Source organism: Ornithorhynchus anatinus, chromosome 2, assembly GCF_004115215.2.
Source record: "Ornithorhynchus anatinus isolate Pmale09 chromosome 2, mOrnAna1.pri.v4, whole genome shotgun sequence".
Lineage (NCBI taxonomy): Eukaryota > Metazoa > Chordata > Mammalia > Monotremata > Ornithorhynchidae > Ornithorhynchus > Ornithorhynchus anatinus.
The window spans coordinates 19,204,764-19,232,550 of record NC_041729.1 but is presented as its reverse complement, the minus strand read 5'-3'; the positions used below and the strand labels follow the sequence as shown (position 1 = coordinate 19,232,550).

The following is a 27,787-nucleotide window of genomic DNA, read 5'->3' as shown; positions in this document are numbered from 1 at the left end:
AGCAAAAGGGAAAGAAATTATTTTTCTCCTTTTTTGAAGCTGGAGAACAGGAGACCCATGGAAGTTGAGTAATAGTTGAGTAGGACCTCCGGCTCACTGAGAGAGGCAAAAGTACAATCCAGGTCTCTGCTCTCCCTAATTCCCTAATTCACTACTTCCTCATGATACAGGGGTTTGCTCTGCTGGGAACAGCAAACATAATTTAAGAGATCCCCTTCTGACAAGTGAAATGGGGAAGATTATCGAGGCAAGTGGATTATCCAGACAATCCAAAGTGGCTGCAATTCTCTTCTTGGCTAACAAGTTTAACTCAAACCCTTCTTGTAAAGGAAGAAAACTGCCCCACAGGTATCCCTAGTATTGGCCTGATATTTTCATTCATTCAATCGTATTTACTTAGCACTTACTATGTGCAGAGCACTGTACTAAGCACTTGGAATGTACAATTAGGCAACAGATAGAGAAAATCCCTGCCTAACAACAGGTTCGCAGTGGAAACAGGGGAGACAGACCACAAAACGAAACAAGCAGTCTGGCATCAAAATCATCAAGATAAATAGAATCATAGATATATACATATCATTAACAAAATAAGCAGAGTAATAAATAATATATTCAAATATGCACAAGTGCTGTGGGGAGGGGAAAGGGGAAGAGCGGAGGGAGGGAGTAGGGGGAATGGGGAGGGGAGGAGGAGCAGAGAGAAACTCACACTTGAGCCTCTGAAAGAGCAGTAAGGAGTAAAAAGAAGAGAAACGGTACACTCACTCAAGGGTGGAAGCAGCACCTCTAAACCGCAGACCAGAAATAACTTCTGGATGTACCTGCTATTCCCATTTCCCTGCCTCTCTTTCTTTTCCTCCTCCATTTTGTAGGGGATCCAAGAAGAGGGACAATGAAAAGCAACATGACTTAGAACACAAGACTGGTAGTCAGAAGACCTGAATGCTAATTCTCACTCTGCCACTTGCCTGTTGTGTAATCTTTGGGCAAGTCACTCCGCTATGCCTCAACTTCCTCTTTTCTAAAATGGGGATTCAATACCCAATCTCCTTCCTACTTGGGCTGAGAGCCCCATTTAAGACAGGGACTGTGTCTAACCTGATTATCCTGTATCTAGCTTGCACCTGAAACAGAGAAACTCCTTAACAATACCACAACTATTATTTCTAAGATGGACAGGAATAGAAAAGTCAAGATGTGATAAATCTCTGGAAAGCAATAATCATTTTAACTCAAATTATCCTCTGCACTGTCTTGGGCAAGATTAGACAAAATGTTCTACTCGTGACCAGTTGGCCCATTCTAGGTATTTTACAACCTTGGATATAGGCCTGGGGAAAATTCTAATGGAGGCCACTGACTAAGGGAGCAGCAGATCCCTTGATTTTTCAGTCTGTTGATTAGGACAATTCTTTCACAAGAAGGGAAGTGGTTAACTGTTACAGCTGGGAAGACTTCTGCATAAGGCTCAAGGAGATAAAGTTAGTAGAGTCTCCCTGTTTCTAAACTGACTAGGGTCTGTGGGGTTTTTTGTTTTGATTTTTTCTCCGCCCCCTCGTGAGCCAAACGCCTCCAGCTGTCTGCTGAGGCTACAACCTCCTATAGGCTTCCTTCTATTTCCAGAGCAGCTGCTGCCTGGTTGGTCTCTTCCCTGTCCCCTGTTTTGTTCCCCCTTCCATTTTTTCTCTGTGTTGAAAGAGGGGCAAAGAGTGGAAGGGAGTCATTTTGCACAAGGGGGTTGAATCAGCTCATAAAGGAGTAGGTTATGACAGTGAATTGCCTGCAACAGAGCTGGGGTAAGTTACCAGTGTTCTTAGCCCATCCCCAAATTCTCACTCCCTCTCTGAGTTCCAAAGCATCTGGCAAAGGGAAGCAGTGGACCCTTTTCTGGAAGTGGGGAGCCCCAGCCTGGTCAAAGGCTACCATTCAACGGTGGGGAAAAGAACCAGAAGTAGCTAGGTACCCTGGATGCCTTGGGGCCTGTCATGGGCTCCAGCTGGGCTAGGGTTGCAGGGAAATAGGTCTCAGAGCTGCTGGTGGGGAGAAGAGCCAGAGATAGTCCTGACCCCTGGGAACTCAAGCCTCCAGCTAGCCTGGGGGTGCAGGGAAGGAGGAGCAGTATAGCTTAGTGGAAACAGCTTGGGCTTGTCAGAGGTTGTGGGGCCTAATCCCAGCTCTGCCACTTGTCAGCTGTGTGACTTTGGGCAAGTCACTTCACTTTTCTGGGCTTCAGTTACCTCACCTATAAAATGGGGATTGAGACTGAGCCCCACATGGGACACACTGATTACCTTTTATCTACCCCAGTGCTTAGAACAGTGCTTGACACATAGTATGTGCTTAACAAATATCATTATTATTATTAAATACACCTCAGAGCTGCTGCTGGGGAGAGGAGTTAGAAGTAGGCTGGGCTGGGGGTGCAGCAAAAGTCTCAGTGCTGCTAGTGGTGAGGGCCTCGACTCACTCCCTTTGCTCTACTCCCCTCTCCCTGCCCCACAGCACTTGTGTATATATATGTGTATACCTAAACTTGATTTATATTGATGCCTGTTTACTTCTTTTGATGTCTGTGTCCTCCCTTCTAGCCTCTAAGCCCACTGTGGGCAGGGATTGTCTCTCTTTTGCTGAACTGTACTTTCCAAGTGCTTAGTACAGTGCTCTGCACCCAGTAAGTGCTCAATAAATATGACTGAATGAATGAGAGGAACCAGAGGTAACCTTAACACCTGGAAGCCCTAGGCTGGGGGTGCAGGGAAAGAGGTCTCAGAGCTGCTGGTGGGGAGAGGAATTAGAAGTAGGCCGGGCTGGGGTTGCAGGGAAAGAGGTTGTCCCCGCCACTGCTTTCCCTGCTTCAGTGGAGACCCCCGAACAGCAAGACCCCGGCAGCCTCGGTGCCCCCTTCCCTCCCAGGTTGGGTCAGCATTTCTGAAGCCATCCCAGCTGCCTGGCCAGGGGAGAGATAATAATAATAACTATGGCATTTAAGTGCTTAGTATGTGCCAAGCACTGTTCTAAGTGCTGGGGTAAATACAAGGTAGATTGTCCCACGTGGGGGCTCCCAGTCCCTATCTCCATTTTATAGATGAGTTATTGAGACAGAGAAGTTAATAATTATGGTATTTGTTAAGCGCTCACTATCTGCAAGGCACTGAACTAGGCGCTGGGTTAGATACAAGCAAATAGGCTTGGACACTGCCCCATCCCACGTGGTACTCACAGTCTCAATGCTGGTGAGAGAAGGGGGCGAGGAGGAGGAGAGAGGGGAGAAGGTGGAGAGGAGGGGAGAGGAGGAGAGAAGTGGGGGAGAGGAGGAGAGAAGGGGGGCAGAGAGGAGGAGAGAAGGGGGCGGAGAGGAGGAGAGAAGGGGGGAGAGGAGGAGGGAGAGGACGAGAGGAAGGGGAGGGGAGGAGGGGAAGAGGAGGAAAGAGGAGGAGGGAGGGGAGGGGGAGAGGAGGAGGAGGGTGGGAAGGAGGGGGAGAGGAGGAGGAGGAGGGTGGGAAGGAGGGGGAGAGGAGGAGGAGGGTGGGAAGGAAGGGTAAGGGGTGGGAGCGGGGCCCGGGGAAGAGAGGAGGAGGAAAAGGGGGACGAAGCAGGGGAAGAGGGGTTGGGGGGGGGGGGTTGAAGGGTGGGAGCGGGGTTCGGACAGCAGCGGCCCCTGCCGGGCGGAACTGGGATGGGCGGGTCCGGCGGCGGCTCCCGAGGCCCAGGAGGCGGTCGGCAGAGGGGTAGGCTTGTCCCGCACCGCCCCGCACCGGGGAGGGGGGGGAGGTCGGGTGTGCGTGTGTGTGTGTGTGTGCAAGGGGAGGGGGCTGCTCCGAGGGATGAGAAAGGGTGGAGGAGGGGAGGGCAAAGAGTTGCCCCTGAGGGATGAGTTTCTTTCTTCCTTAGTCCGCAGTGGGGGGCTTGGCGCCTCGCAGAGGGGGCCCGTCCGGACCCCCCCCCCAAAAAAAAGTAACAAAATTCGGCTTGGAGGGGAGGGGGCCCGCGGGGCTCCGGGGGTTGCACAAGGGGAGGGGCCGCGGGGTGGCGGTGTCCCGGGGGAGGGGCCGGGGGCGGGGCCGGGGGGGGGCCCCGAGGTCCAGCCGGGCGCGCACGACACGGGTAAGAGGTGCGGAGTCGGGACTGGGGGCCGGGGTGGTGGGGGGAGGCCCACCCGGCCTCAGTTTCTTCCTCTGCAAAATGGGGCGAGGCTTAGAAGACCGGGAGCCTCTGCCCAGCCTCCCTCTCCCGGGCGCGGCCTGGAGACCCTCGGGTTTGGGGCTCAGGGGTCGTTCCGCTCCAGCGGCCGGGCCTGGGCCTCCGCCCCGAAGACACCGTTATTGACCATCACGGGACACGCCAAACCCCTTCCTCCCTCTTCTCCTTTCCCTCCTTCCCTCCCCTCCCTCTTCTCCTTCCCTCCCCTCCCTCTTCTCCTTCCCTCCCCTCCCTCTTCTCCTTCCCTCCCCTCCCTCTTCTCCTTCCCTCCCTCCCTCTTCTCCTTCCCTCCCTCCCTCTTCTCCTTCCCTCCTTCCCTCTTCTCCTTCCCTCCCTCTCCTCCTCCGTCCCTCCCTCCCTCCCTTTCCTCCTTCCCTCTCTCTCCTCCTTCCCCTCCTTCCTCCCTCGGTTTCCTAGGACCAGCTTGAAAATCTGCCCAGAAGATCTTTATCCCCCCCGATCCTTCCTCCCTCTCCATTCTCCCCCACCCTGTGAGTCCCCACAACAAGAGTTCCAAGTCGCCCCCATCCCTCACCCCAAAGGGAAAGTCCAAACCAGCTCTCCCCATCTCTCCTTGGCTCAGAACTCCAGCCCCCAAACCTCTCCGCCCACCCCCAGAATATTTCACCAGTGCCCGGTCCCTCCCCACTTTTCCCCACACCAGAATCTAGACTCCTTCAGAAAACTGTCTTTCACATCCCGTCTTCTCTTCTTCTACCCCCAAGATGTCCACACCTCATCTGGGAAGTGCCAGATTCTATCATCTTCTCCGTTTTGAGGTTTCTAGCAGAGCCTCCGGGCTTCGAGGTCTCCGGCTGGTTATCGGAGATCTGCAGAATTTCCGGGTGTCCACACTTCTTCTTTGGTAAGACTAGGGGCCCGTTTTCCCAGTGGGCAGAAATCTCACAGGGCCTGGAGAAGATGGAACTTGCTTCTTTAATTGGACAAGGACGGGGAGGTCATGAGTTCGACTCCCGGCTCTGCCGCTTGTCAGCTGTGTGACTGTGGGCAAGTCACTTAATTTCTCTGTGCCTCAGTTACCTCATCTGTAAAATGGGGATTAACTGTGAGCCTCACGTGGGACAACCTGATTACCCTGTATCTACCCCAGCGCTTAGAACAGTGCTCTGCACATAGTAAGCGCTTAACAAATACCAACATTATTATTGAGAAGCAGCGTGGCTCAGTGGAAAGAGCACGGGCTTTGGAGTCAGGGCTCATGAGTTTGAATCCCAGCTCTGCCACTTGTCGGCTGTGTGACCGTGGGCAAGTCACTTAACTTCTCTGTGCCTCAGTTCCCTCATCTGTAAAATGGGGATTAAGACTGTGAGCCCCACGTGGGACAACCTGATTCCCCTATGTCTACCCCAGCGCTTAGAACAGTGCTCGGCACATAGTAAGCGCTGAACAAATACCAACATTATTATTATTATTATTAGTTTTCCACTTGTATAACTTCACAGTTGCCGCCCCCCACCCCTATTGCTGGAAACTGCAATATTGGGAAGTCCAGTACTGGTATATGTAATGTCCTGAGGAAGGGCAGATATTGCTGAAATAAGCCATTGAGGACTTCTAAGGATGAAGAGCTGCAAGGAGCTGCTTCCCACCCAAATTTACACCTCTAGAAACTCTCTATTGGGTAAATTGAGGCACTAAGTACACACAATTGTATCTTGGTGAGGGGCAAAGGAGGTGGGAGGAGTGGGATTGGGGTGTGGTTTAGTGGTAAAAGCACGGACTTGGAAGTCAGAGGATGTAGGTTCTAATCCCCATTCCTCCACTGGTCTGCTGTGTGATGTTGGGCAAGCCACTTCTCTGAGCCTCAGTTACCTCATTTGTAAAATGGAGATTAGGTCTGTGAGCCCCATGTGGGACAATCTGATTACCTAGTATTTATCCCAGTGCTTAGAACAGTGCTTGGCACATAGTAAGCACTTACCAAATACCATTATTATTATTGTTGTTGTTAGGGGGAGGGCCTGTAAATGCTTTTTAAATAAAAGCCAGGAGGAGAGGGATTGGATGAAGTGAGTTAGGCAGAGAGCATAAGAAATGAAGTGCTGTCAGGGGCTCAGGGCTGTTTTAGGTTTTGGTCATTTTTTTTCCCTTTCAAATTACCCCTCGGGAATGAATTTGAGATTTAGGGGCAGAACTCTGGGGTTGGAGGCTCTCAGACTTGAACAATATCCAGGGTTCATCTCTAAACTCTGAACTCAAGGAAGCTGCCTCAATAATTGACTCAAATGGCAGAACACCCACCTGTCAGTCAATCAACTGTATTTGAGTGCTTACTGTGTGCAGAACACTGTACCAAAGGCTTATGAGACTACAGTAAAACAGAGTTGGTAGACGCGTATCCGCCCACAGCAAACTTAGTCAAGAGGGGGAAGCAGACATTAATATAATTTATAATAATTTACAAGGGAAGCATAAGGTAAGGCTCCAGCCCTCAAGGAGCTTACGGTCTAGTAGCAAAGACAAAATACACTTAGTTTTGTTTTGTGTGTCTTCACAAACATATCTGGCTGGAGTGTGGAATTAGAAGACATTCATCCAACAAAGCAGACCTGTTGCGATATAGCAGAATAGTATTGGAAAAATGGTTTGTTAGTGGTAATGGATTCAGTGAAACTGATTTTTCTTAATGTGAGTTTTGGCAAGAATACTACCATCCCTTTATATGAGAACATGGTGTATATACATAACTTTAACAGATGTGTACATATATGCAGGGGAGACTAAGAGGAAGGTTTAAGGTGGGTTTTCAGTTGGGATTTTGAATCAATCATACTTATTGAGTGTTTACTGTGCGCAGAGCACTGTACTGTTTGGGACAGTTGGTAGGCACGTTTCCAGCCCATAAGAAGTTTATAGACTAGAGACGAACTTGAAGAAAGGGAATAGTCTCTTCCGGTGTGTGTGTCTTTATAATCAAAAACTAAATTCTCTCCTTCTACAGTTTAAACCCTTGTTCAAATAACCATCTAATTTTCTTTTGAAGCTTCAAAACGAGGATAAGCCCCTTAAACAAAATTCAGACTTTTTTGCATTTTGAAAAAGGGCAGTTTCAGGCCTATGGATTTAGTATATTGTTATCAGTATTTACTAAAGGCAGCACCCGCCAGCACTTACCTGAAAAATGATGGGTGCATGCTTTGTGAGGATGAAAAGAAATGATCTTTTCTTCCTGAAATGATCTCCGGGTGCAGGGTGGGGCTGGGACAAGTGGGCTGGCACTTACCCTGCTGCCCTGATGATGGGAATCTCACAGGTCCCCAGGCCGGGGGCCTTGTCTTGCCGGCCCCAAGAGCTGGAGTGGAACAGCAGGACCCTAGGCCAGCTCTGCCCCTGTCCCCAACCCAGGACCCCAACCCCTGTCCCCAGTGGCTCCCTTCACGCCCCCCACCCCTCCACCCGACCTAGAGCCAGGCCAGGCTCATTGCAGGAGTAGGAGGTGCTGCCAATGGCCAAGTGAGAACCTGGCACACTTGCCCAGCCCTTTGCCACAGTCTCGGGGCCAAGTTCTTTCCTTTGCGCAAATTACCAGAGCTCCCAGACTAGTGATGGGCACCCAAGCCTCCCACACCATGGAGTCCCCAGTTCAGATCCCCTTCAATCAGATAGGGCAGGCTCCTGCAGTCCTCACTGCAGGGAGGCTCAGTGTCAAAGGATAAGGAGATGATAAACATTGCTTCAAAATTATATTAGAACAGCCACACTGGCACTTATTATTTCACTAGGACAACATCCTGGATGGGCTCCGCTTCCCTCTTCTTACTGTGCACTGTAGTCAGCATTGGGATAGACACAAATTAATTAGGATGGATACAATCCCCATCCCACATAGGGCTCACAGTCTTATTTCCCAATTTACAGATGAGGTAACTGAGACACAGAGAAGTAAAATGACTTGTCCAAGGTCACCCAGCAGACAATTGGTGGAGCCAGGATTGGAATTCATTCATTCAGTTATATTCATTGAGCACTTACAGTGGACAAAGCACTATCTGTAGTGCTTGGGAGAGCACAGTGTAACAACAGGCACATTCCTGCTCACAACAAGCTCACAGTCTAGAGGGGGAGACAGACATTAATATAAATAAATAGATAAATTACAGATATGTACATATGTGCTGTGGGGATAGGAACCCAGAACCCAGGTCCTTCTGACTCCCCGGCCTGTGCTCTATCCACTAGGCCACAATGCTTCACTCCTTTCACGTCTGGTGCTTCATCTAGCTGTACTCTAAGGTATTCTTTATAAGTTAAGCTTTGCTTTGTATCTTCTCATGTGTATGCATGATTAGTTGTGTCCATCTGGTCTCCCCTATCAGTCCACTATAGGCAGGCACTATGTTTGGTTCTCTCTCACCACAAGATCCAGTCAACACTGCTGACACTGGCACTACCCACAAGTGGCAGGGGAACAAATTAATCCATGATGTGGCCTTTCTGCCCCGTCTCCAAATGACTCTGTCCTCTGGCCAGGGCTTGAGGCTGCCATCTATAGTCTTACTCATTGTGTCAACCCCTTTGGCTTCCCATCCCCTGCCCAGGATACCTATTTTTGGCTTCCACAGCATTACCCCATCTGACCCTCTGGTGTGGTCTGACTCTCACTTTCCAGCAGTCAACAGCTTGGTTTGCTTTTCTGGGTTCTGCGCCAGTGCTTCCCCATCTATCTTCTCTGCCCACCTTGCTTACAGCTTCCCCTCGATAGCTCCCATGGGTTAAGTCTGATTTTTGAGGTTGATGTCAACCTAACCAGTTTGCCCTGATTCTCCAATCTGTTTACTCCACCAACTCCCATTTGAGAAAAGCAGTGAGACTTAATGGGTAGAGCAAAGGCCTGGGAGTCAGAAGGACTTGGGTTCTAATCCTGGGGCTCTTCCCCTTGTCTGCTCTGTGACCTTGGGAAAGTCACTTAACTTCTCTGTGCCTCTGTCACCTCATCTGTAAAATGGGGATTAAAACTGTGAGCCCCATGTGGGACATGGACTGTGTCCAACTTGATTGGCTTCTATCTACTTCAGTGCTTAGTACAGGGCCTGGCACGTAGTAAGCACTTAACAGATTCCATAAAAAAGAAGAGCCTGAGTTTCAGCTGGGACCCCAGATCTCTTTGGCCAGTTGAAATGCCCGCAAATGGCAACCTTGTTAACCTAGGCTTAGTGTCTCCCATGCAGGCATCTTCCTCTTGGTAGCTGAGTACAAACACTGATCCTCCAACCTAATCTTCCCCACCCTGTCCAACAATGGTGTATACTGAGTACCCACTATGGGCAGAGCTGAGCCAGGTGCCAAGGAAAGGTGCAGAGGAAAGAATTATTGTGCCCTCAAGCAGTTTGTATTGTGAGTCAGGGACAAAGTCGACCTCACTAACTGGATTGGTGTTACATCAGCTACACACTGACAGCCTCCCCGGGGAGTGATTTACCTTCAGATTTATAGTGCACATCCGATCACATGTGCTAGTGACGCTCTTAGGGGTCTACATTTGACTTTCATGGACCTCAGACTTCCTCTCCCCCTTTAAAATGTTGCTGTTTAAAAGGAAAAGTCGCTACGCTTATTTAAAGACATCTCTATTTTTCGTTAAACTGTCCTCATGATGCAAGTGCTGTACCGGAAGCCTAGTCAGTCAAGGAAATTGGACCCACACTCTCCCTCTGACAACACTGTTTTCCCAAAGATCTCTTGTCGTTGAGATGAAGTTGGTGACTGCTAGAGTGTATCCTTGACTCTAAAGAAAAAAGAGAAACCATAAAGACTCAAAAGGAAGTGTCTCAGTACATCCCCAGCAAGGGAAGATGGAGGAAAAAAACCTTTGTACTTTAGAAGACCAGTAAGCAGATTCACTTCCTGAAGCCTCTGTTCTTTGGCCACATTCTCTTTTTGAGCAAAGAGGACACCGTGCTCCACATTGTCCACAGATTCTGTTCCCTCCATTTCTGGGTTGAAGTGAAATGAATTTCCAGCCTGTCCTTGGTAGTCTGTAGGCAGAGAGTTGGAGAGGCTGTGACTTGTAGCTTGTGAATAATCCAAGGACTCCTTTAGAACTGAGCATCTCAACCTCTTTTTCCCCAGTCTTTGAGCAGAGCTACTCTTGAGAGGCAAAACAAAATAGGTAGAATTTTGTTCTGACTTTTCCTGCCCCTTCTGAAGAGGAGTTCATAAGTGGAGAAGTGGTCAAGCATGTAGTAATGCCCATACTTGGATGCAAAAATCATTGAATTACGTGGGATTAGTAAAGTGAGCAGGAATGGTTATTCTTAACCAGTGGATGTCTGACACCACCATCTTATGATCACCCACACTACCTTCCACCTGATGAAAGAAAGAAAATACCCTTAGATGCCCCCCACAATAAGCACTCGGTACTATTGATTGAGGTAGAAATCCAACAGACGTTCATGGAACAAGGCTAGACTGACCAGTGTCGACCGCCTCTTAGTTCACACTGCTCTCCTGCCATTGTATTGAAGAATGGCCTCCAAATCACCAGGACAGAAGGACGTTTGCCTCTGAAGAATGGAGTTGTCTGCACTGTGTAACAGCATTACAGCTACCCTCAAAGAACATGGAGTCCCATTTAGAAGCTCTCACAGCTAATGAGCATTTCTCCGCAGTTCAGTTGGCCAGGAAGCTATCAAGACATTGGGAATGTTAGGCAAAACCACCAAGACTGATTCAAAGGAAGAGACTCAGAGTTTAAAGAACTATTTACATCCAAACAAATGTTCCTCAAAATCCCCATGCAGCACCTAATCACCCAGACAAAAGTCCCAGAGAAACCTACATTTTTGCATGGAAGTCAAACAAATGGCCATTTGGGTGGCACATGGGGGCACTCCAAAGCTGATGAGATCTTTGGCTATGCAGACTGCAGTTAACCCAAGGATTTCTACACTTCACTAAAGAAGCCGTATCAATCAGCCAACTGATCTTATTAAGCACCTACTGTGTGCAGAAAACGGTACTAAATGCTTGGAAGAGTACAGTGCATTAGTAGATGTGATCCCTGCCCCCAGGGAATTTACAGTTTAGTGTGGGAGACAGACTCTGTTCACATATCATAGCATCTCTTCAGAGTTGGTCAATTGTATTTGAGTACTTATGTGCAGAGCACTGTACTAAGTGTTTGGGAGAGTACAATTTAACTGTAACAGACATACTCCCTGCCCAACAAGCATACGATCTAGAGGGAGGAGGCTTCCAATCTGTTGCAAGAAGAAAATGCAGAGGAGATGGCAGTAACACTGTAATGTTTCCTTGAACGCACCCAAAGCAAATAAAGATGAGATCCTATGCAGTATAAAATCCTTACCAACAGGTGAAGACTGGCCATGTGTTTTAAACACTGAGGAAGTCCCGACTGCAACCAGAGGCATGAGAAGCACAAAGCAGTTGGTTATGATGACATTCCTGCTGAGGCCAGCGTGGATACTCTTTCTCGTTTACTCAAGTTTTTCCTCTACCTATGGAACACCGAAGTGATGCCCAGAAGGTTCCAGCAGTCACCATCTTTAAGAAGTAAGGTCAAAGTTCAGAATGCTGAACTTTGGGCATCTCTCTGCTCTCCTCCTTTGATAATAATTGTGCAATTAAATGCTTACTATGTGCCAAGCAGTGTACTAAGCTCTCAACAGGATAATCTCTGCTCAACATGGGACGCACAGTACAAGGAGGAGGGAGAACAGGTATTCAATCCCCATTTTACAAATGAGAAAACTGAGGCCCAGAAAAGTTGTGACCTTGCCCAAGATCACACAGAGCCAAGTGGCATAGGCTCCTCCCAAGTAGGCAGAGAGGCTCTTTTGACTGGCTCCTGAAGAATATTGTTGCTTGCATGTTCTCCTAATCATGGTGTGCCTTGATATATCAGCAGAGCACAGCAGACCTCACCTTTAAGGCTTATCAAAATCAAGAAGAGTGCAAGTAACAGCTCCGAGGCCTTTATAAAGTCTTCTAAGACTTTCCAAAATAATTTGGCACCATCAGCAGCTCTTGACTCTGACAGTTACTTGGTAGTCAGTTGGTCAGTCATTTATTGAGCGCTTTCTGTGTGCAGAGCACTGTTCTAAGCACTTGGGAGAGTACAGTACAACAATATAACAGACACAATCCACAATCCTTGCCCACATTGAGTTTACAATCTTGTCATGATGATGCAGCTTTGGATTTTAGGGTGCCATTTGGTGGTTGGAAGTGGGCTGGAGAAAACTGAAATTTGGCTTCCCTGAGAAATGAGCAAAATTCCAAGATGGCTCCCTGAAGACTTGACTATTGGTTTCAAGGCGGGGTGCCCTGTCCTCACCCACTCCCATCACCAATGGGGTAAAATGGAGCTGGGTGGTATGGCTGTAAAGCATAGTTTCCACTCCTATGTTGGAGGATGCAACAAGAGGCCTGGTCCCCGGGGTTAGAGTATGCTTCCGATTCTCTGGAGAATTCCTTCAACTCAATAGAATACAAGCATCATTAAAAGGTTCAGGGAGTTTGGCCGTTCAGGAATTGCTGCCTGTGCATGGTTGCCTCCTGGCAGCCACACCCAAGAAAGCCTGCGGTGTCTGATGAACAGCTCTACAGGGTCAGTCTGATGGCTGATGGTCTGGACTGAAGAAAACCAAGGTGATGTACCAGTCTGCACTGGGGAAGTCCAGCATGTAACCAAAGATCCTCATCAGTAGTGGGGAACTGATTGCCACCAGGGAATTCGTTTATCTTGGCAGAACACTGGTCAAAGATGTAATGAAAGACAAGGAAATTGGATCGAGAAAGCTAGAAGGTCCTTCGGGAGACTGTCGGAGTGTGGCAGCTCTGTGACATTGAGCGGAAGACCAAAGTCTTATCTCCTACCACTGATACTACATCTAGTTCCTTGAGTAGTCCCATCAGGTTCCCTATCTAATGATTATGGTATTTGTTAAGCATTTACTATGTGCCAGGCACTGTACTAAGCACTGGGGTGGATACAAACAAATCGGGTTGGACATAGTCCCTGTCCCGCATAGGGCTCACAGTCTTCATCCCCATTTTACAGATGAGGTGACAGAGGCACAGAGAGGTGAAGTGGTTTGCCCAAGGCCACACAGCAGACAATAATAATAATAATATTGGTGGTATTTGTTAAGCACTTACTATGTGCAAAGCACAGTTCTAAGTGCTGGGGGATACAAGGTGATCAGGTTGTCCCACATGGGGCTCACAGTTCTTAATCCCCATTTTACAGATGAGGTAACTGAGGCACAGAGAAGTGAAGTGACTTGCCCACAGTTACACAGCTGGCAAGTGTCACACAGCTTCCCCTTAGTCTGGGAAGGCCTCCTGGAAGATATGTGATTTTTAGGAGGAATTTGAAGGTGGGAGAATGGGGAACTGTTAGATATGAAGGAGAAGCAGAGCAGCCTAGTTGATAGAGCATGGGCCTTGGGGGTCAGAAGAACCTGGGTTCTAATTCTGGCTCTGCCACTTGTCTGCTGTGTGACCTTGAGCAAGTCACTTCTCTGTGCCTCAGCTACCTCATCTGTAAAATGTGGATGACGACTGAGAGCCCCATGTGAGACAGGGACTGTGTTCAACCAGTCACCTTGCATTTACCAGTGCTTCGAACAGTGCCTGGAACACAGTACACGCTTAACAAATGCCACGATTATTACAATTATTGAGGAGGGAGTTCCAGGCCGAGGGTAGAATATAAGTAAAGTGTCGATGGTGGGTAGACTAAATCAAGGTCAGAGAGGCGGTTGGCATTAGAGAAGTGAAGTGTGTGGGCTGGGTTGTAGTAGGAGATCAGTGTATTGGCTAGGAGGGAGAGAGCTGATTGCCTAAAAGCCAATGATGAGGAGTTTCCGTTTAATGTGGAGGTGGATAGGCAGCCATTGGAGGTTTTTAAGGTGTGGGAAGATATGGACTGAATGGTTTTTAGAAAAATGATTTGGGCAGAAGGGTGAAGTATGGACTGATGAGAGAGATAGGATGCAGGGAGGTCAGCACGGAGCCTTGTGCACGGAGTCAAGATGGGAAATGATGAAGGCTTGGGATCAGCATGGTAGCAATTTGGAGAGGGAAGTGTGGATTTTAAAGATGTTGTGAAGGTAGAACTGACAGGATATTGTGACAGATTGAATGTGTGGGTTGAATGAGAGAGATGAGTCAAGGATAATGCCAAGGATATGGGCTTGTGAGACATGGAGGATGGTGGTGCTATCCACAGTGATAGGAAAGTCAGGGGGCGGATAGGATTTTGGTGGGAAGATGAGGAGTTCTGTTTTGGACATATTAAGTTCGAGGTGTTGGCATGACATCCAAGTTCTAGAAGCTTGAGGAAATGTGAGGTGGTAGAGAAGGCGAAAGGTCGGGCCTGGAGAAAGGTATCTAAACAATTGCTGTGTAGCGTGCTGAAATGAGACAGCTGAAGAAGGAGGGTACAAAGAAAATGGTTTAAGGATTTAGTAAGGCATGGCCTCAGACAATGCGGTGTCATTGCTGAAAGCTGGGGGAAACTGAAGCAAACATCAGCTTGGTGCTCTATCAAGAAAGGATTTTGGGGGGGGGGGTTGCTTTGGGAGAGGAGGGGGTATAGTATTTAAGCACTTGCTATGTGCCAGTCTCTGTAGCAAGTGCTGGGGTAGATACAGGCTGGTCAGGTTGGATATAGTCCATATCCCACATGGGACTCAGGCTTAATCCCCATTTTACAGATGAGGTAACAGAGGCACAGAGAAGTTGTGACTTTCCCAAGGTCACACAGCAGATAAGAGGCAGAGCCAGAATTAGAACTCAGGTCCTGCTCTATCCACTAGGCCATGCAGCTTCCTTTTTTTTTTTTTTAAGCAGGAACTTAGAGGACTGTGAGACAAAAGCAAAAGTGAAATCAGTGCCAGGTGCTGTTGGTCTTATTGGGTCTATCACTCCCACATAGGACATTTCAGCCACACATACACAGAAGTAAGCTTCAGTGAAAGGCACAGTAATAATAATAATAGTGGTATTTGTTAAATGCTTACTATGTGTTAAGCTCTGGGGTAAATATACTACAATCAGATCAGATCCAGTCCTTGTCCCACATGGGGCTCATGGTTCAAGGGAAAGGAAGATCAGGCATTTAATCGCCATTTTCCAGGTGAGTAAACTGAGGCACAAAGACATTAAGTGACTTGTCCTGGGTCACGGAGTGCGAAAGTGACAGCAGAGGGACCCGAACCCAGGTCCTCATCTGCACCTCCTCACTAGCAGTTGGGTGGGCATTTTACCTCTGCACTAGCTTAATTCTTCAGAATGTGTTTCCATCGAACCGTGAAGCTTGTCTTTCCTGTGCAGAGTTAGATAATAGTAGAAGGCTCCCGGGTGATGTTTAATTATATAATCTGCCGTGTGTATCTGTGATTGGGCAGTAGCGTGCCCTAGGTTAGAGTCGAGCTAACCGCAGTGACGGGGTGGCTGAGGGCTGGGGTTTTCCGGTTGTCAGACCTGTATAAAGCCCCCTTGTCCAAAAATAAAATAGAAGAGAGAAAACGGTCCGGCTTTCAGGTTTCAGAGTCCAGCCAGGCCTCTGAGTTCCGTTGAACCCGGGGCTGCTGCTACAGCTTAGTTCTCACTGTGCCCACTCCTGAGTGTCCAGGGCAGGACTGAAGCCCTTGAGCCGGTCCCAGCCGGGCCTCACCTCTCCAGGACTCCTGGTTCTAGTGCCTCTTTGTCCCGGGACTGGGGTGGGGGGTGGGGAAGAGCTGGCTCTCTGAACTCTCTTCCCTCCTCAGACTCTCTGCAGCGTGGTTCCCTGAGCGGTGACCTCAGCCTGAACAAGAACCATGTCCCGGTACCTGAGACACTTTACTGTCGTCGGGGATGACTACCAGGCATGGGATAATGACTACAAGAAATGGGAGGATGAGGAAGAGATAGTATCCAGAGAAGGGGACGGCCCCCCACAGGCCCCAGCACCCGTGACCACGCCCCCACGGAGATTCACCGACACCAGGAACATGCTGAAGAAGCTCTTTAGTGCCCACAGGTTTCAGGTAGGTGGAGACCCAGGGGATGGAGACGAGGCAAAGAGATGCAGAGAGGCCGTTCCTCTTCTGACGCATCTCCTCCCTCTCTAGTGAGTAGGTGGTGGAAAGTGGGTACTGGGAGGGGTGGAGTTGGGAGACCCCCCCTATGCTGGGAAGTCAAGAGGTCTGAGATCCATTGCCCACTGGGTAACTTTAGGGATGACATGTTCACCCTCTCAGTCCTCAGCAAGTTTGGTTTCCACCTGTTGTGCTGAGCCAAGTTTATTCAACATCATAAATAATAATAATAATAATAATTGTGGTATTTGTTAAGTGCTTGCTATGTGCCAGGCATGGTACTAAGTGGGTACAAGCAAATCGGGTTGGACACAGTCCCTGTCCCACGTGAGGCTTGTAGTCTCAACCTCCGTTTTACAGATGAGGTAACTGAGACTCAGAGAAGTGAAGTGACTTTGCCCAAGGTCACAGAGCAGGCAAGTGGCGGAACCGGGTTTAGAACTCATGACCTTCTGACTCCCAGACGCGTCTTCTATCCACTACGCCATGCAAGCCCCCGGTGAATGTGAAATCCTCTATTCAGACTCAGGAATCCTGACGGGCATCTGCCAAGATAAATTCTCAAACAGGATTATCTGAATGTAGCCCTTCATGCCTCATACTTCCATACATAAGAATACAAACTGTCCTCTCTCCATAGTCATTGCACTACCATACCCAGTGATGGGCAGCTGACCTTGCTTGAGTTTTCTTCTACATCTTCTGAATCCCCAACTAATCAGCGAGCAGCTTGTTTCTCCTGTCACTGGGACAAGAAAGGAAATGTGGTTTTTGACTTGTTTGAAAAAGAATTATAACCCTGCAGTTTTCTGTAGCACAGTCAGCAAAGCCGGCTGGTATCACACTTCCTTTTGGGAAAGGGCAGGGAAAGGCCCTGGTCAGGCCGGGCCTTTAGGAATGGGCTGCGGGCTCCCCCTGGGTTAGGCAAGAAACTTCAGGGCAAACCTAGACCGTCACCAAGTCCAGCTCCGACCTTCCCCTAAGCCCATCTCCTCTCAGGCAGGTGAACTGGCCCCTCTTACCCTGATGTGATTTTCCTTCCTTCATTCATTCAATCATATTTATTGAGCGCTTACTGTGTGCAGAGCACTGTACTAAGCACTTGGATGTACAATTTGGCAAAAGATACAATCCCTGCCCAACAATGGGCTCACAGTCTAAAAAGGGGAGACAGACAACAAAACAAGTAGTCAGGCATCAATACCATCAAGATAAATAGAATCATAGATATATACACATCATTAATAAAATAGAGTAATAAATATATACAAATATGTACAAGTGTGGTGGGGAGGGGAAGGGGGTAGAGCAGAGGGAGGGATTAGGGACAATGGGGAGGGGATGAGGAGCAGAGGGAATGGGAGGGCTCAGGCTGGGAAGGCCTCCTAGAGGAGGTGAGCTCTCCGTAGGGCTTTGAAGAGGGGAAGAGAGTTTGGCGGATGTGAGAGGGGCATTCCAGGTCAGCGGTGGGATGTGGGCCAGGGGTCGATGGCGGGCGAGAACGTGGGACCGTGAGGAAGTTAACAGCAGAGGAGCAGAGTGTACGGGCTGGACTGTAGGAGAGAAGGGAGGTGAGGTAGGAGGGGGCTAGGTGATAGAGAGCTTTGAAACCAAGAATGAGGAGTTTTTGTTTCATGCAAAGATTGATAGGCAACCACAGGAAGTTTTTGAGGAGGGGAGTGACATGCCCAGAGCATTTCTGTAGAAAGATAATCGGGCAGCAGAATGAAGTATAGACTGGAGCTGGGAAAGACAGGAAGATGGGAGATCAGAAAGGAGGCTGATGCAGTAATCCAGTTGGGATATTGTGAGAGCTTGTACCAGCAAGTAAGCAGTTTGGAAGGAGAGGAAGGGGCGGATCTTGGCAATGTTGTGAAGGTGAGACCGGCAGATTTTGGTGACGGATTGGATGTGTGGGTTGAATGAGAGAACAGAGTCAAGATTGCGGGCCTGTGAGACGGGAAGGATGGTAGTGCCATCCACAGTGACAGGGAAGTCAGGGAGAGGATGGGGTTTGGGAGGAAAGATAAGGAGCTCAGTCTTGGACATTCCCAACTGCTGACCCTACTTCTCTGAGCCAGACTGGCTTCTGGGAATGGAGGCTGTAGTTTCCCACTTTTTTTCCTTCTGAAATCACTGTCTGCCCCAGTACCAGGGCTGGGCCCGGCAGCCGTTGAAATGCTGTTTGCCGTCACAGAGTTTCCCCATACTGGTCATCGGAACTGATGTTCCCTTCCCTCCAGGCATATCCCAGCTGGGCCAAGAACCAGCATCATGGGACAGAAATGACCTAGCTCCCAGTCTTACTCAAATCATGCCTTTTTAAGAGCTAAAGGACCAAGAGCCTCACTGGGAAACATTTTTAAAGTATAACTAGCATTTTAATGAGTGAGAAGATTAGAGCATCTTCAATGAATGCCTGTTGGATCCAGGAAGATGTTTCCTGGGAAAGGGTGATGAGCAAATGACACAAGTGGAAAATGTGCTCCTTCACCCTTCAAAGGCCAGAGAGTTTGAGAAACTAGCAGCCTGGGGCAAGGCAATCTCTGTCCTCCAAGGGATCTGACCACTTGATATCTTCCAGGAACTATCCTCCTCTTACCACAGAATCCCAGAGCAAGCAGTAGAAGTGAAAAAGGCAGCCACCTGGGGCCACCAATTTGAAGGAGCTGCTCTTTCCAGATCCTGCTCCATCCCTCCATGACATTTTCTCTCCCCACCATTTCCTATGAGTGGCAGAGCCCTGCCTGTGTCCTCTCCCATCATTATGATGTGAGCATTGAGTGAGCCTTGGCAAGCTGCCAGTTTGCAACTCTGAGTCGGGGTGGGTTTCAAGAACAGAGCTCTCTACAGTACTTCTGCTCTTCAAATCACCCCTTCCCTGGACCAAACCCAAAGACACTACCCCTCTAAGAACCCCCCAGATAAAGCACAGAATTACTAGAGTGGAAAGTTGCTCTGCTCTGTAGATTCACCTCTCTGGACCATGAAATCACAGCTTACATGAAACTGTCAAACATTTTGCCTCAGCCCTGACTGGAAGGGACTTCAAGAGGCCATCTTAGCCAGCCTCCTACCTCTAGGAACATAAGCTCCCAAACCATCCAGGATCTCTCCTTTTTTTAAACAAACGATCCACAGGAATTGCTATGCCACTGCTTTCCTTGGTAGTCTGTTCCAGTTTTTCATCACCCAGGCAATCAGAAAGGGTTTCTTTGTGTCCTAAGGACCTTCTGCAGTGAAAGGCTTTATCCACACTTCTGGTTTTTTGAAGCACTGTCAACATCTTCACCAAAAAAACCTTTGAGATCATTATTATTATTATTATATCTGTAACTTATGTATCCAATTTAATTATATTAATGTCTGTCTCCCCCTCGAAACTGTAAACTCATTGTGGGCAGGGACTATCTCTTTCAACGCTGTTATATTGTACTACCCCAAGCACGTATTACAGTGCTATGCACACAGTAAGCACTCAATAAATGACTGATTTATCATTATTATTATTGCATTAAGCACTTACTATGAATCAAGCACTGTTCTAAGCACTGGGGTAGATACAAGTTAATCAAGTTGGACACAGTCCAAGTCCCAGTAGGAAGGAGTAGAATTTAATCCTCATTTTACAATTGAGGAAAATGAGGCACAGAGAAGTTAAGTTACTTGGTCAAGGTCACACAGCAAGCAATTGGCAGAGTCAGGACTAGAACTCTGGTCCTCTGACTCCCAGGTCCTTGCTCTTTCTACCAGGCCATGCTGTTGAGATGTTGCCAAATCTGAGCTTTTCTTTTGTTTGTTTTAATGGTGTCTAAGCCCTTACTATGTGCCAGACACTGTATTAAGTGCTGGGATAGATACAAGCTAATCAGGTTGGACACAGGCCTTGTCCCACATGAGTTTCCCAGTCTTAATCCCCATTTTATAGATGAGGTAACTGAGTCACAGAGAAATTAAATGATTTGCTCAGATCACACAGCAGATAAGCAGCATGGCCTAAGTGGATAGAGCATGGACCTTGGAGTCAGAAGAATCTGGATTCTATTCCTGGCTCTGCCACTTGTTTGCTGTGTGACCTTGGGCAAATCACTTCACTTCTCTGGTCCTCAATTACCTCATCTGTAAAATGGGGATTAAGACTGTGAGCTCCAAGGGGGGCAGGGACTGTGTCCAACCCTATTTGCTTGTTTCCACCCCAACATTTAGTACCGTGCCTGGCACATAGTAAGCGCTTAACAAATACAATTATTATTATTGACAGAGTGGGATTAGAACCCAGGTCCTCTGACTCCCAGGTCCATGCCCTTTTCAGTAGGCCACACATCATTATCAACCAATATTTATTTACTTGGTGTTTACAAGAGTATGGTCAGGCCTTAAATGTGATTGGAAATTCTGTGCTGGATGCTGCATCTTTTTTTTTCCTTTGATCTGGTTATATTATTCAGCCCAGGGCCTTTCTAATTGGTACAGCTCCCAGAAGAATCCTCACCGAGGCCTGCTCCAATTCTTTCCTCTGCCAAGTCCTCTTTGCCTCCAACTAAGCTGAACAAACCCCATCCACGACACTTCCTGCTTGGTTTATTTCACTGTTCTGTGTTGACATTCTTTCTGTTGTCCCTGCAGGTCACTATTGTTTGCCTGGTCATAGTCGACGCACTTCTTGTGCTAGCTGAACTGCTGCTGGACCTGCGCATCATCCACCCAGACGAGAAACAAGTTGCCCCAAAGGTAGGATGCCATCCACTTGTGTGGGCTTTTCTTGTTTACTGGGGAGCGTCTTTCCTCCCGTTTCCTGCGGGGCCAGGACAAAAGCAGCCTTAGCTCTTCTTCTAGATGATCCACTCTTTGAACTGTGAGCCTGGCTGTGGGGGTGAGGGAAGAGTGTGCCCTGTTAATCATTTGGCAGCTCTGCTAAAAAAAACAACCTATCAAGTGCGTCTACACATACTTAACAAAGGTATTATGGCTGGGAATGTGGCAATTTATAGACAGTGTACAACAGAGATTGTTTTTCTTGAAGCTCCTACTACTTGCTCCATGGTTTACCGCAGAGGTGAGCAGGGTGGCCATCCATAGCCTCTGCTCGCTGTGTCTCACGGGAATTTGTATTTGGTTGGAATCTTGCAGGACAGCATCAAATTGCAAAAATCTTGTTATTCATGCAAAGAATTTGGAGGTTCTTTAGATTCAGGCAATTGGAAGAGTTGATTCAGTCCATCAATGGAATTTATTGAGCGCTTACTGGGCTTAAGCACTTGGGAAAGTGGAATCCAACAGAATTGCTAGTCACAATATAGCTACCCACAAGAATTGAAAATCTGCTTTCTCATTAGAAAGTCCTGGATATAAAAAATCACAAGCTGTCATAAGGATAATTAAATTGTTCATTCAGTCATATTTATTGAGCCCTTACTGTGTGCAAAGCAGTGTATTAAGTGCTTGGGGAGAGTACAATATAACAATGAACAGACATATTCCCTGCCCACAATGAGATTAAACAGAAAGCAGCATGGCCTAGTCAAAGGGGCACGGGCCTGGGAGTTAGAGAATCTAGGTACTAGTCCTGGCTCTTCCACCTGTCTGCTGTGTGGCTTTGGGCATATCACTTTGCTTCTCTGTATCTCAGTTACCTCATTTGTAAAATGGGGATTAAGATTGGGATTCCCAGGAAGAACATGTACCATATCCAACCTATTTCATATCTACTGTAGCACTTAGTGCCTGACACATAGTGTGCACTTAGCAAATACCATAAAAAAAATTAAGTACTTTGGTTAGATGGAAATAAATTAGTTGTTAACCTTAAAATATATTTTAAGGAAGCACTGTCATTCCAAACAATGATCCAAACCTTTGTTATTCTGCAATCTCTACCTGGTCTATTTGATTACAATATTAGGGTACTGAGAAATGTCAGGGCTAGTACTAGCAGTAACAGCATTTATTAAGTACTTAGTAGGTACAGAGGACTGTACTAAATCCTGGGAAATAATACATTGGTGGGAATTAAACGCCATCCCTGTCCCTTGGGGGGCTCGCAATCTGAGACTATGTGGGGAGAAGGAACTGGCAACAGACACATCAGCAATGATGAAATATTAAAACAACACAGGCATATACACAAAATCAAAACAAAATCAGTAGGATGTAACTAGAGGAGCAGAATTTCAGGTTCCTTGGGGCTCATAGCCACAGCAACCACTACAGCAGCCACCAGTCTTCCCTGGCTTCTATGGAAGCCTCACGCTTTGGGTACTTTTCTCTTTCTTGCCAGGGTGGAATCTCTTCAATGATGTGGAGGATAAAAATTGTGGTATTTAGTGCTTACTATGTGCCAGACACTGTCCTAAGCGTTGGAGTGGATACAAACAAATCGGATAGACACAGTGGCTCAGTGGAAAGAGCATGGGCTTTGAAGTCAGGGCTCATGAGTTCGAATCCCAGCTCTGCCACTTGTCGGCTGTGTGACTGTGGGCAAGTCACTTAACTTCTCTGTGCCTCAGTTCCCTCATCTGTAAAATGGGGATTAAGACTGTGAGCCCCACGTGGGACAACCTGATTCCCCTATGTCTACCCCAGCGCTTAGAACAGTGCTCGGCACATAGTAAGCGCTTAACAAATACCAACATTATTATTATTATTATTATTATTATTATTATTCACTTGGGGCTCAAAGTCTTAATACTCATTTTACAGATAAGGTAACTGAGGCACAGAGAAGCAAACTGATTGCTCAGGGATACACAGCAGACAAGTAGAGGAGGCAGGATTAGAACACAAAATCTTCTGTGCCTGACAGGCCTGTGCGCTATCCACTATGCTATCCTGCTTCCAGGAAAGCTGTTGTCAGTTCCCAAGGGGGCAGAGTAGCTGGCTCTCCTGGGTGGGGGGGGGTAGATGCCACAGGTGCTATTAATCAATCATATTTATTAAACGTTTATTGTGTGCAAAGCACTGTATTAAGTGCTTGGGAGAGTACGGTATAAAACAGAAGGTAGACACATTCCTTACCCTGATGGATTCTCCCTTGGTTCAAAACCTTATTGATGGCACATCTCCTCCAAGAAGTCTTTCCAGACCAAGCCCCATTTTTCCTTATCTCCCACTCCCTTCATCACTCTTACTCCCTTTGCTCTTCCCCCACCTCCCAGCCCCACAGCACTTATGTACATATCTGTAATTTAATTTTTTATATTGATGTCTATCTCCCCCACATTAGACTGTAAGCTCTTTGTGGGCAGGGAATGTCACCATTTATTGTTGTATTGTCCTTTCCCAAGTGCTTAGTACAGTGCTCTGCACAGAGGAAGCACTCAATAAATACGACTGAGTGAATGAATGACAAACTCATTGTCATCTTCTGTTCTACCTCTTGGAACTTTGAATGACACTCCTAGATAATAGTACTTTGGACAAGCTTGTTCCTCCATCTATAAATGGAGACTGTCATGTCTGTCCTTAAGCAACCGCATAGTGATGTTGTGAAGTTAATCCCTCGCCTTAACCTCTTTTCATATCATTGTGAAAAATTGGCATAATACCCCAGTATCGACCTCCCTGTTCCCTCACCAAGGTCAGGGTACAAACAGAAATGGGAGCTCAAACCCAAATCATCCACCTTCCCCCAATTTGCTAACCCCCTTTCTCTAGAAAGGAGCAGGTAGGGCTGCTTTTCTCCTGTGTTTCAAATTCCAAGGCCCCAAGGAGTCCTAGATTGCCTTATTCTCCAGCTCTCATGGTTCCCAAGCTTCTGAGGCAGATCCCACCAGATCCAGTGACTTTTCAGCCCCTCTTAGAGAGCTCCTCTAATCTTATTCATGCCCATAGAGCTGATTTTTAGGATGGCATGGTTAGATTTGGGATCAAATCCTTTTAAACCTAGCAGGTTTACCTTGTAAACCTAGCAGGCTTCCTACCTAGCAGGTTCTTGCATTCCTTTGATGTCCATGAAGATCTTCCTTCACACAGCCTGTATATTAGATGCCTCCCAGCTGCAGTTGCCAACCTTGTATTATCTCTTTCAGGTATTCCACTATCTGAGCATTTGCATTCTCACCTTCTTTGTGGTGGAAGTTGTATTAAAAATGTTTGTCTATCGCCTGGAATTCTTCCATCACAAGTTTGAAGTTCTGGACGCAGTTGTGGTCATCATCTCATTTATCCTTGATTTGGTGCTCCTATTTCGGGAACATGAATTTGAAGCGCTGGGGCTATTGATCCTTCTCCGACTCTGGCGGGTGGCCAGGATTATAAACGGTAAATTTTACCCTTGTGGATTAAAAAACGCAGCCAGGCCGAGAAGGGTGGGTACAAATTCATCCTGGGTGTTAGAGTTGCGCTTTCGTGGTAACTTGAAACTTGGGGTGTTTTTCCTTTCCTCAAGGAAATCCAAGGTAAAAGTGACATGGGGCGATTGTGTCTTACTATCTCTTCTGTATACTCTCTGGTTACTAGAATAACTAGAATAAGTAATAGGAAGTACAACTTCCTCATGAAACCATCACCTAATGAAATTGTATCTAGAAGACGATCACTTAAAATTAAAGTGGAGCTGTACTTTCTGAAAAGGGCTCAACAGACTGTACTGAAGCAGTGAGTTAGTTCCCTTCTACTTTTCCCAGCCTGGCCCTGCTGTCACCCACTGGTGTCACGGCCCTACCCGGTTGATTAGACAGGAGGCTCTTTTTTTTAAGAGACTCAATTTCAGAAATGGTTTAGCCCAGAGTGCATTAAGGGTAATATGTTTTTGAGGGGAATTAATGAGCAGTCTGACATGTCCTCATGGCAGATTTATCACAGTTGCTTGAGCTGACTTGATTTATGTTCATTCTGTAGTTCAGTTCACCCCATCAGGAAGCATCTCCTAAACTGGGTCTTTCAGTACAGAAGCTGGGTTCGTACCATAATAGCTGTGGTATTTGCTCACTACTTCCCCCATCTTGGCCCTGCCATTCTGGAAAGCCACAGGAAGTGTCCCAGAATCTACGCTGGCTGTCTCACTTGGGAGTGGAAGGACTGCCGGCAACCCCAGACATCAGCCGTCAACTGTGCGGTCAGTCTCCCAAGAGAATGAGGAGGCCTACAAAGCAAGCTCACCCTGTGGCCCTGCTATTTTACCTCCACAGGCCCAACCTGTAGTTATCAATCCCCATCTTTTTCAAGTTGTAAATGAGGCTAGGAACTGCAAAGCAGTAGGTACTATCTAATTCTTTATTTTTCCTATTGTTGGGCAGAGAAATGAGGTTGGCAAGTACCCATATCATTTGATCAATGCCTGGATAATTGAGACATAAATATCCATTCTGGTGTCCCAATTTCTTTAGTTTGACGTTTTGGGTCCAATTTGTCCAAATATTGGCCCACTGAGCTGGATAGGTGACAGGTCTCCACTTATTTGGGCTCTCAAAATGCCATTTATAGGGGAATGGGCATGCGATTGGTGTGAGGGTATGGAGAAGGCTCTGGAAATGAGCTGGGCTTACACCTTATTGGATAGATAGCCAGAGTTTCTTGTTTGGGAAGTTGCTGCTCTTGTATTTTTTTCAGTCAATCATATTTATTGAGCACTTACTGTGTGCAGAATGCTGTACTAAGTGCTTGGGAGAATACAATATAAGAATAAACAGACCCATTCCCTGTCTACAATGAGCTTACAGTCTAGAAGGAGCTTACAGTATTTACTGCACATGCCTAGGCTAATCACTTTATGATAATCACAATAAGTACCAGTAAATGCTAGTTGAGAGCTGAACTTAATGGAGACTGATTTTAAGTATCAAGAGGCTGGAATTTGGTTCATATTCTCTTGGCACAAGAATACACTGAAATATTCCCTTACATGGGAAACCAAGTCTAATCTGGGAGCTGTTAACTTCTTGTCATAAATGTTAGCAGTGTGCAGGGTTTACTGATCTCTCTCTAGCAATTTTAATAACTCAAAAAATGACTGCTTTGGAAAAGGCAATATTCAACTGAACTCAGTGGAGTAATAAAAAACAAATCTAGCAGAATAGCCTGGATTAGATGAACTGATCATGAAAGTAGTTGTGTTGATGGTCTCTTTAGATAGACACTACCTCTTACTTGTGAGGGGAAAAAAAGCTGGAGAAACTGTAGGTAAAAGTGAAAGATTTTGCCAAAAGAGGCAAAGCAGAAGCTCTTTGAAGAAACAGCATAATGCCAATGCCATAATTCACCTTGTAGGGAGTTGATAAATAACTGATGAGCCTGTCTGTTAAGGAATTAAGAACCTGGACAATAACCATATTTCATTCAAAAGGTTAAGAATATAATGGTTCGCTATGGAATGTACCCATCTTGACATTTCACTGTCAAAACGTTCTCAATGATTCAGCTGGGTAAGGCCATTCTCTGATGGAACAAGATCTTATTTTTAAAGGCACAAGTCACAACCTTCACAGGTAACTTATTTTGAAGAATCCATCAAACAGAATAAGCAGCACAGAATTCAGAACTGGGTCCCGAGAGTGTTCTCACAAAGTCTCTACCCAGGCATGATGGGAGAGGAAGGCCTTAAACTAAAAGCTGACCCTATTAGGTTCTTATTCCTTCATGCGATTTAGCCAGGATCTCCTAACATTGCCTCCATTTGGGAAACAACTTCCAAAGGAGCATGCGCGCTTCAGAAATTTCACAATTCTAGGTGCATTTGGAAGGTATGCAAATACAGTGACCATGTTAAAAGTATGAATTTAGCTCTTAAAATGTACTCTGCATTATTTCTTAGGGATAATTATCTCAGTAAAGACACGTTCTGAACAACAACTCTCAAGACTGAGACAAGCTAATCTGCAACTTGTCGCAAAGGTTCAACACCTTGAATTCAGTTGCAATGAGAAGGTAAGATTACCCCTTGTACCCCTACAGTTACCCCTATTAACTGTTTCTGATGTTCATACTGTAACATCCTGTCCTTTTCTAAAACAAATAGGAGCAAGAAATCGAAAGACTTAATGCACTATTAAAACAGCATGGACTTATCAACTAGCAGAATGCAAAGTAATCCTCATCTGACCTCGTGTAGAAGAAACATCCTGTCAAAGAAGTCGATCTGAGTGCTTAGGGTTAAATGCCAAGAGTAACGTGGTTTCTTATGTTTTCACACACTCCTGGTTTTGAATTTGTACAGCTGTTATTAACCCTTGAAAGTTTAAGAACGATATTTCTCATGAGATTATTTTGTATAACAAATGTTTTGTAAACGACATTTTCTGAAAAGTACAAGCTTTATTCTTGATACAATGAATCGTTTTGCAGTAGTTACGAGTATAAAACTTCATCTTTTCATATGTACATTTAACAAAGCTTTTTACATGTACCTCAAGGGACCAGAAAGCCCTTTAATGTGTAAAATCTGAAAGACAAAAAACAATAAAGCTATATATCAATTTTGGAAAGATTACTGAATTTACATTCTGTCCAGATGGCATCTCTGTACTTTTCATTTCTTTCTCTAGGCTCCCTGCAATATAGAGTGTCTACACTCT

The 27,787-nt window shown here is 46.7% G+C and overlaps 2 protein-coding genes across 7 annotated transcripts in view; one reads left to right on the top strand and one right to left on the bottom strand.

Moving 5' to 3' along the window:
• Positions 1-1,700: 1,700 nt before the first annotated feature.
• On the top strand, positions 1,701-27,702 carry HVCN1 (hydrogen voltage gated channel 1). 4 transcript variants are annotated; one of them, XM_029058829.2, is made up of 7 exons: positions 1,701-1,799; positions 4,929-5,068; positions 15,966-16,226; positions 20,904-21,008; positions 24,305-24,536; positions 27,028-27,140; positions 27,232-27,702. In XM_029058829.2, exons 3-7 carry the CDS (start codon positions 16,017-16,019, stop codon positions 27,286-27,288), a joined length of 717 nt encoding a protein of 238 aa, XP_028914662.1. In that variant the 5' UTR covers positions 1,701-1,799; positions 4,929-5,068; positions 15,966-16,016; the 3' UTR covers positions 27,289-27,702. The 4 variants fall into 4 exon arrangements, with proteins under 4 accessions (XP_028914662.1, XP_028914663.1, XP_028914661.1 ...); XM_029058828.1 differs by lacking the exon at positions 1,701-1,799 and adding an exon at positions 3,690-3,731; XM_039910472.1 differs by lacking the exon at positions 1,701-1,799 and adding an exon at positions 4,089-4,107.
• The window catches only part of TCTN1 (tectonic family member 1), a 31,101-nt gene continuing 30,821 nt past the window's right edge, over positions 27,508-27,787 (bottom strand). For all 3 annotated transcript variants that reach the window (XM_029058803.2, XM_029058804.2, XM_016225492.3), the window contains one exon: positions 27,508-27,654. The gene's annotated coding sequence lies outside the window, so the exon portion shown is untranslated. The remainder of the gene's footprint in view (positions 27,655-27,787) is intronic.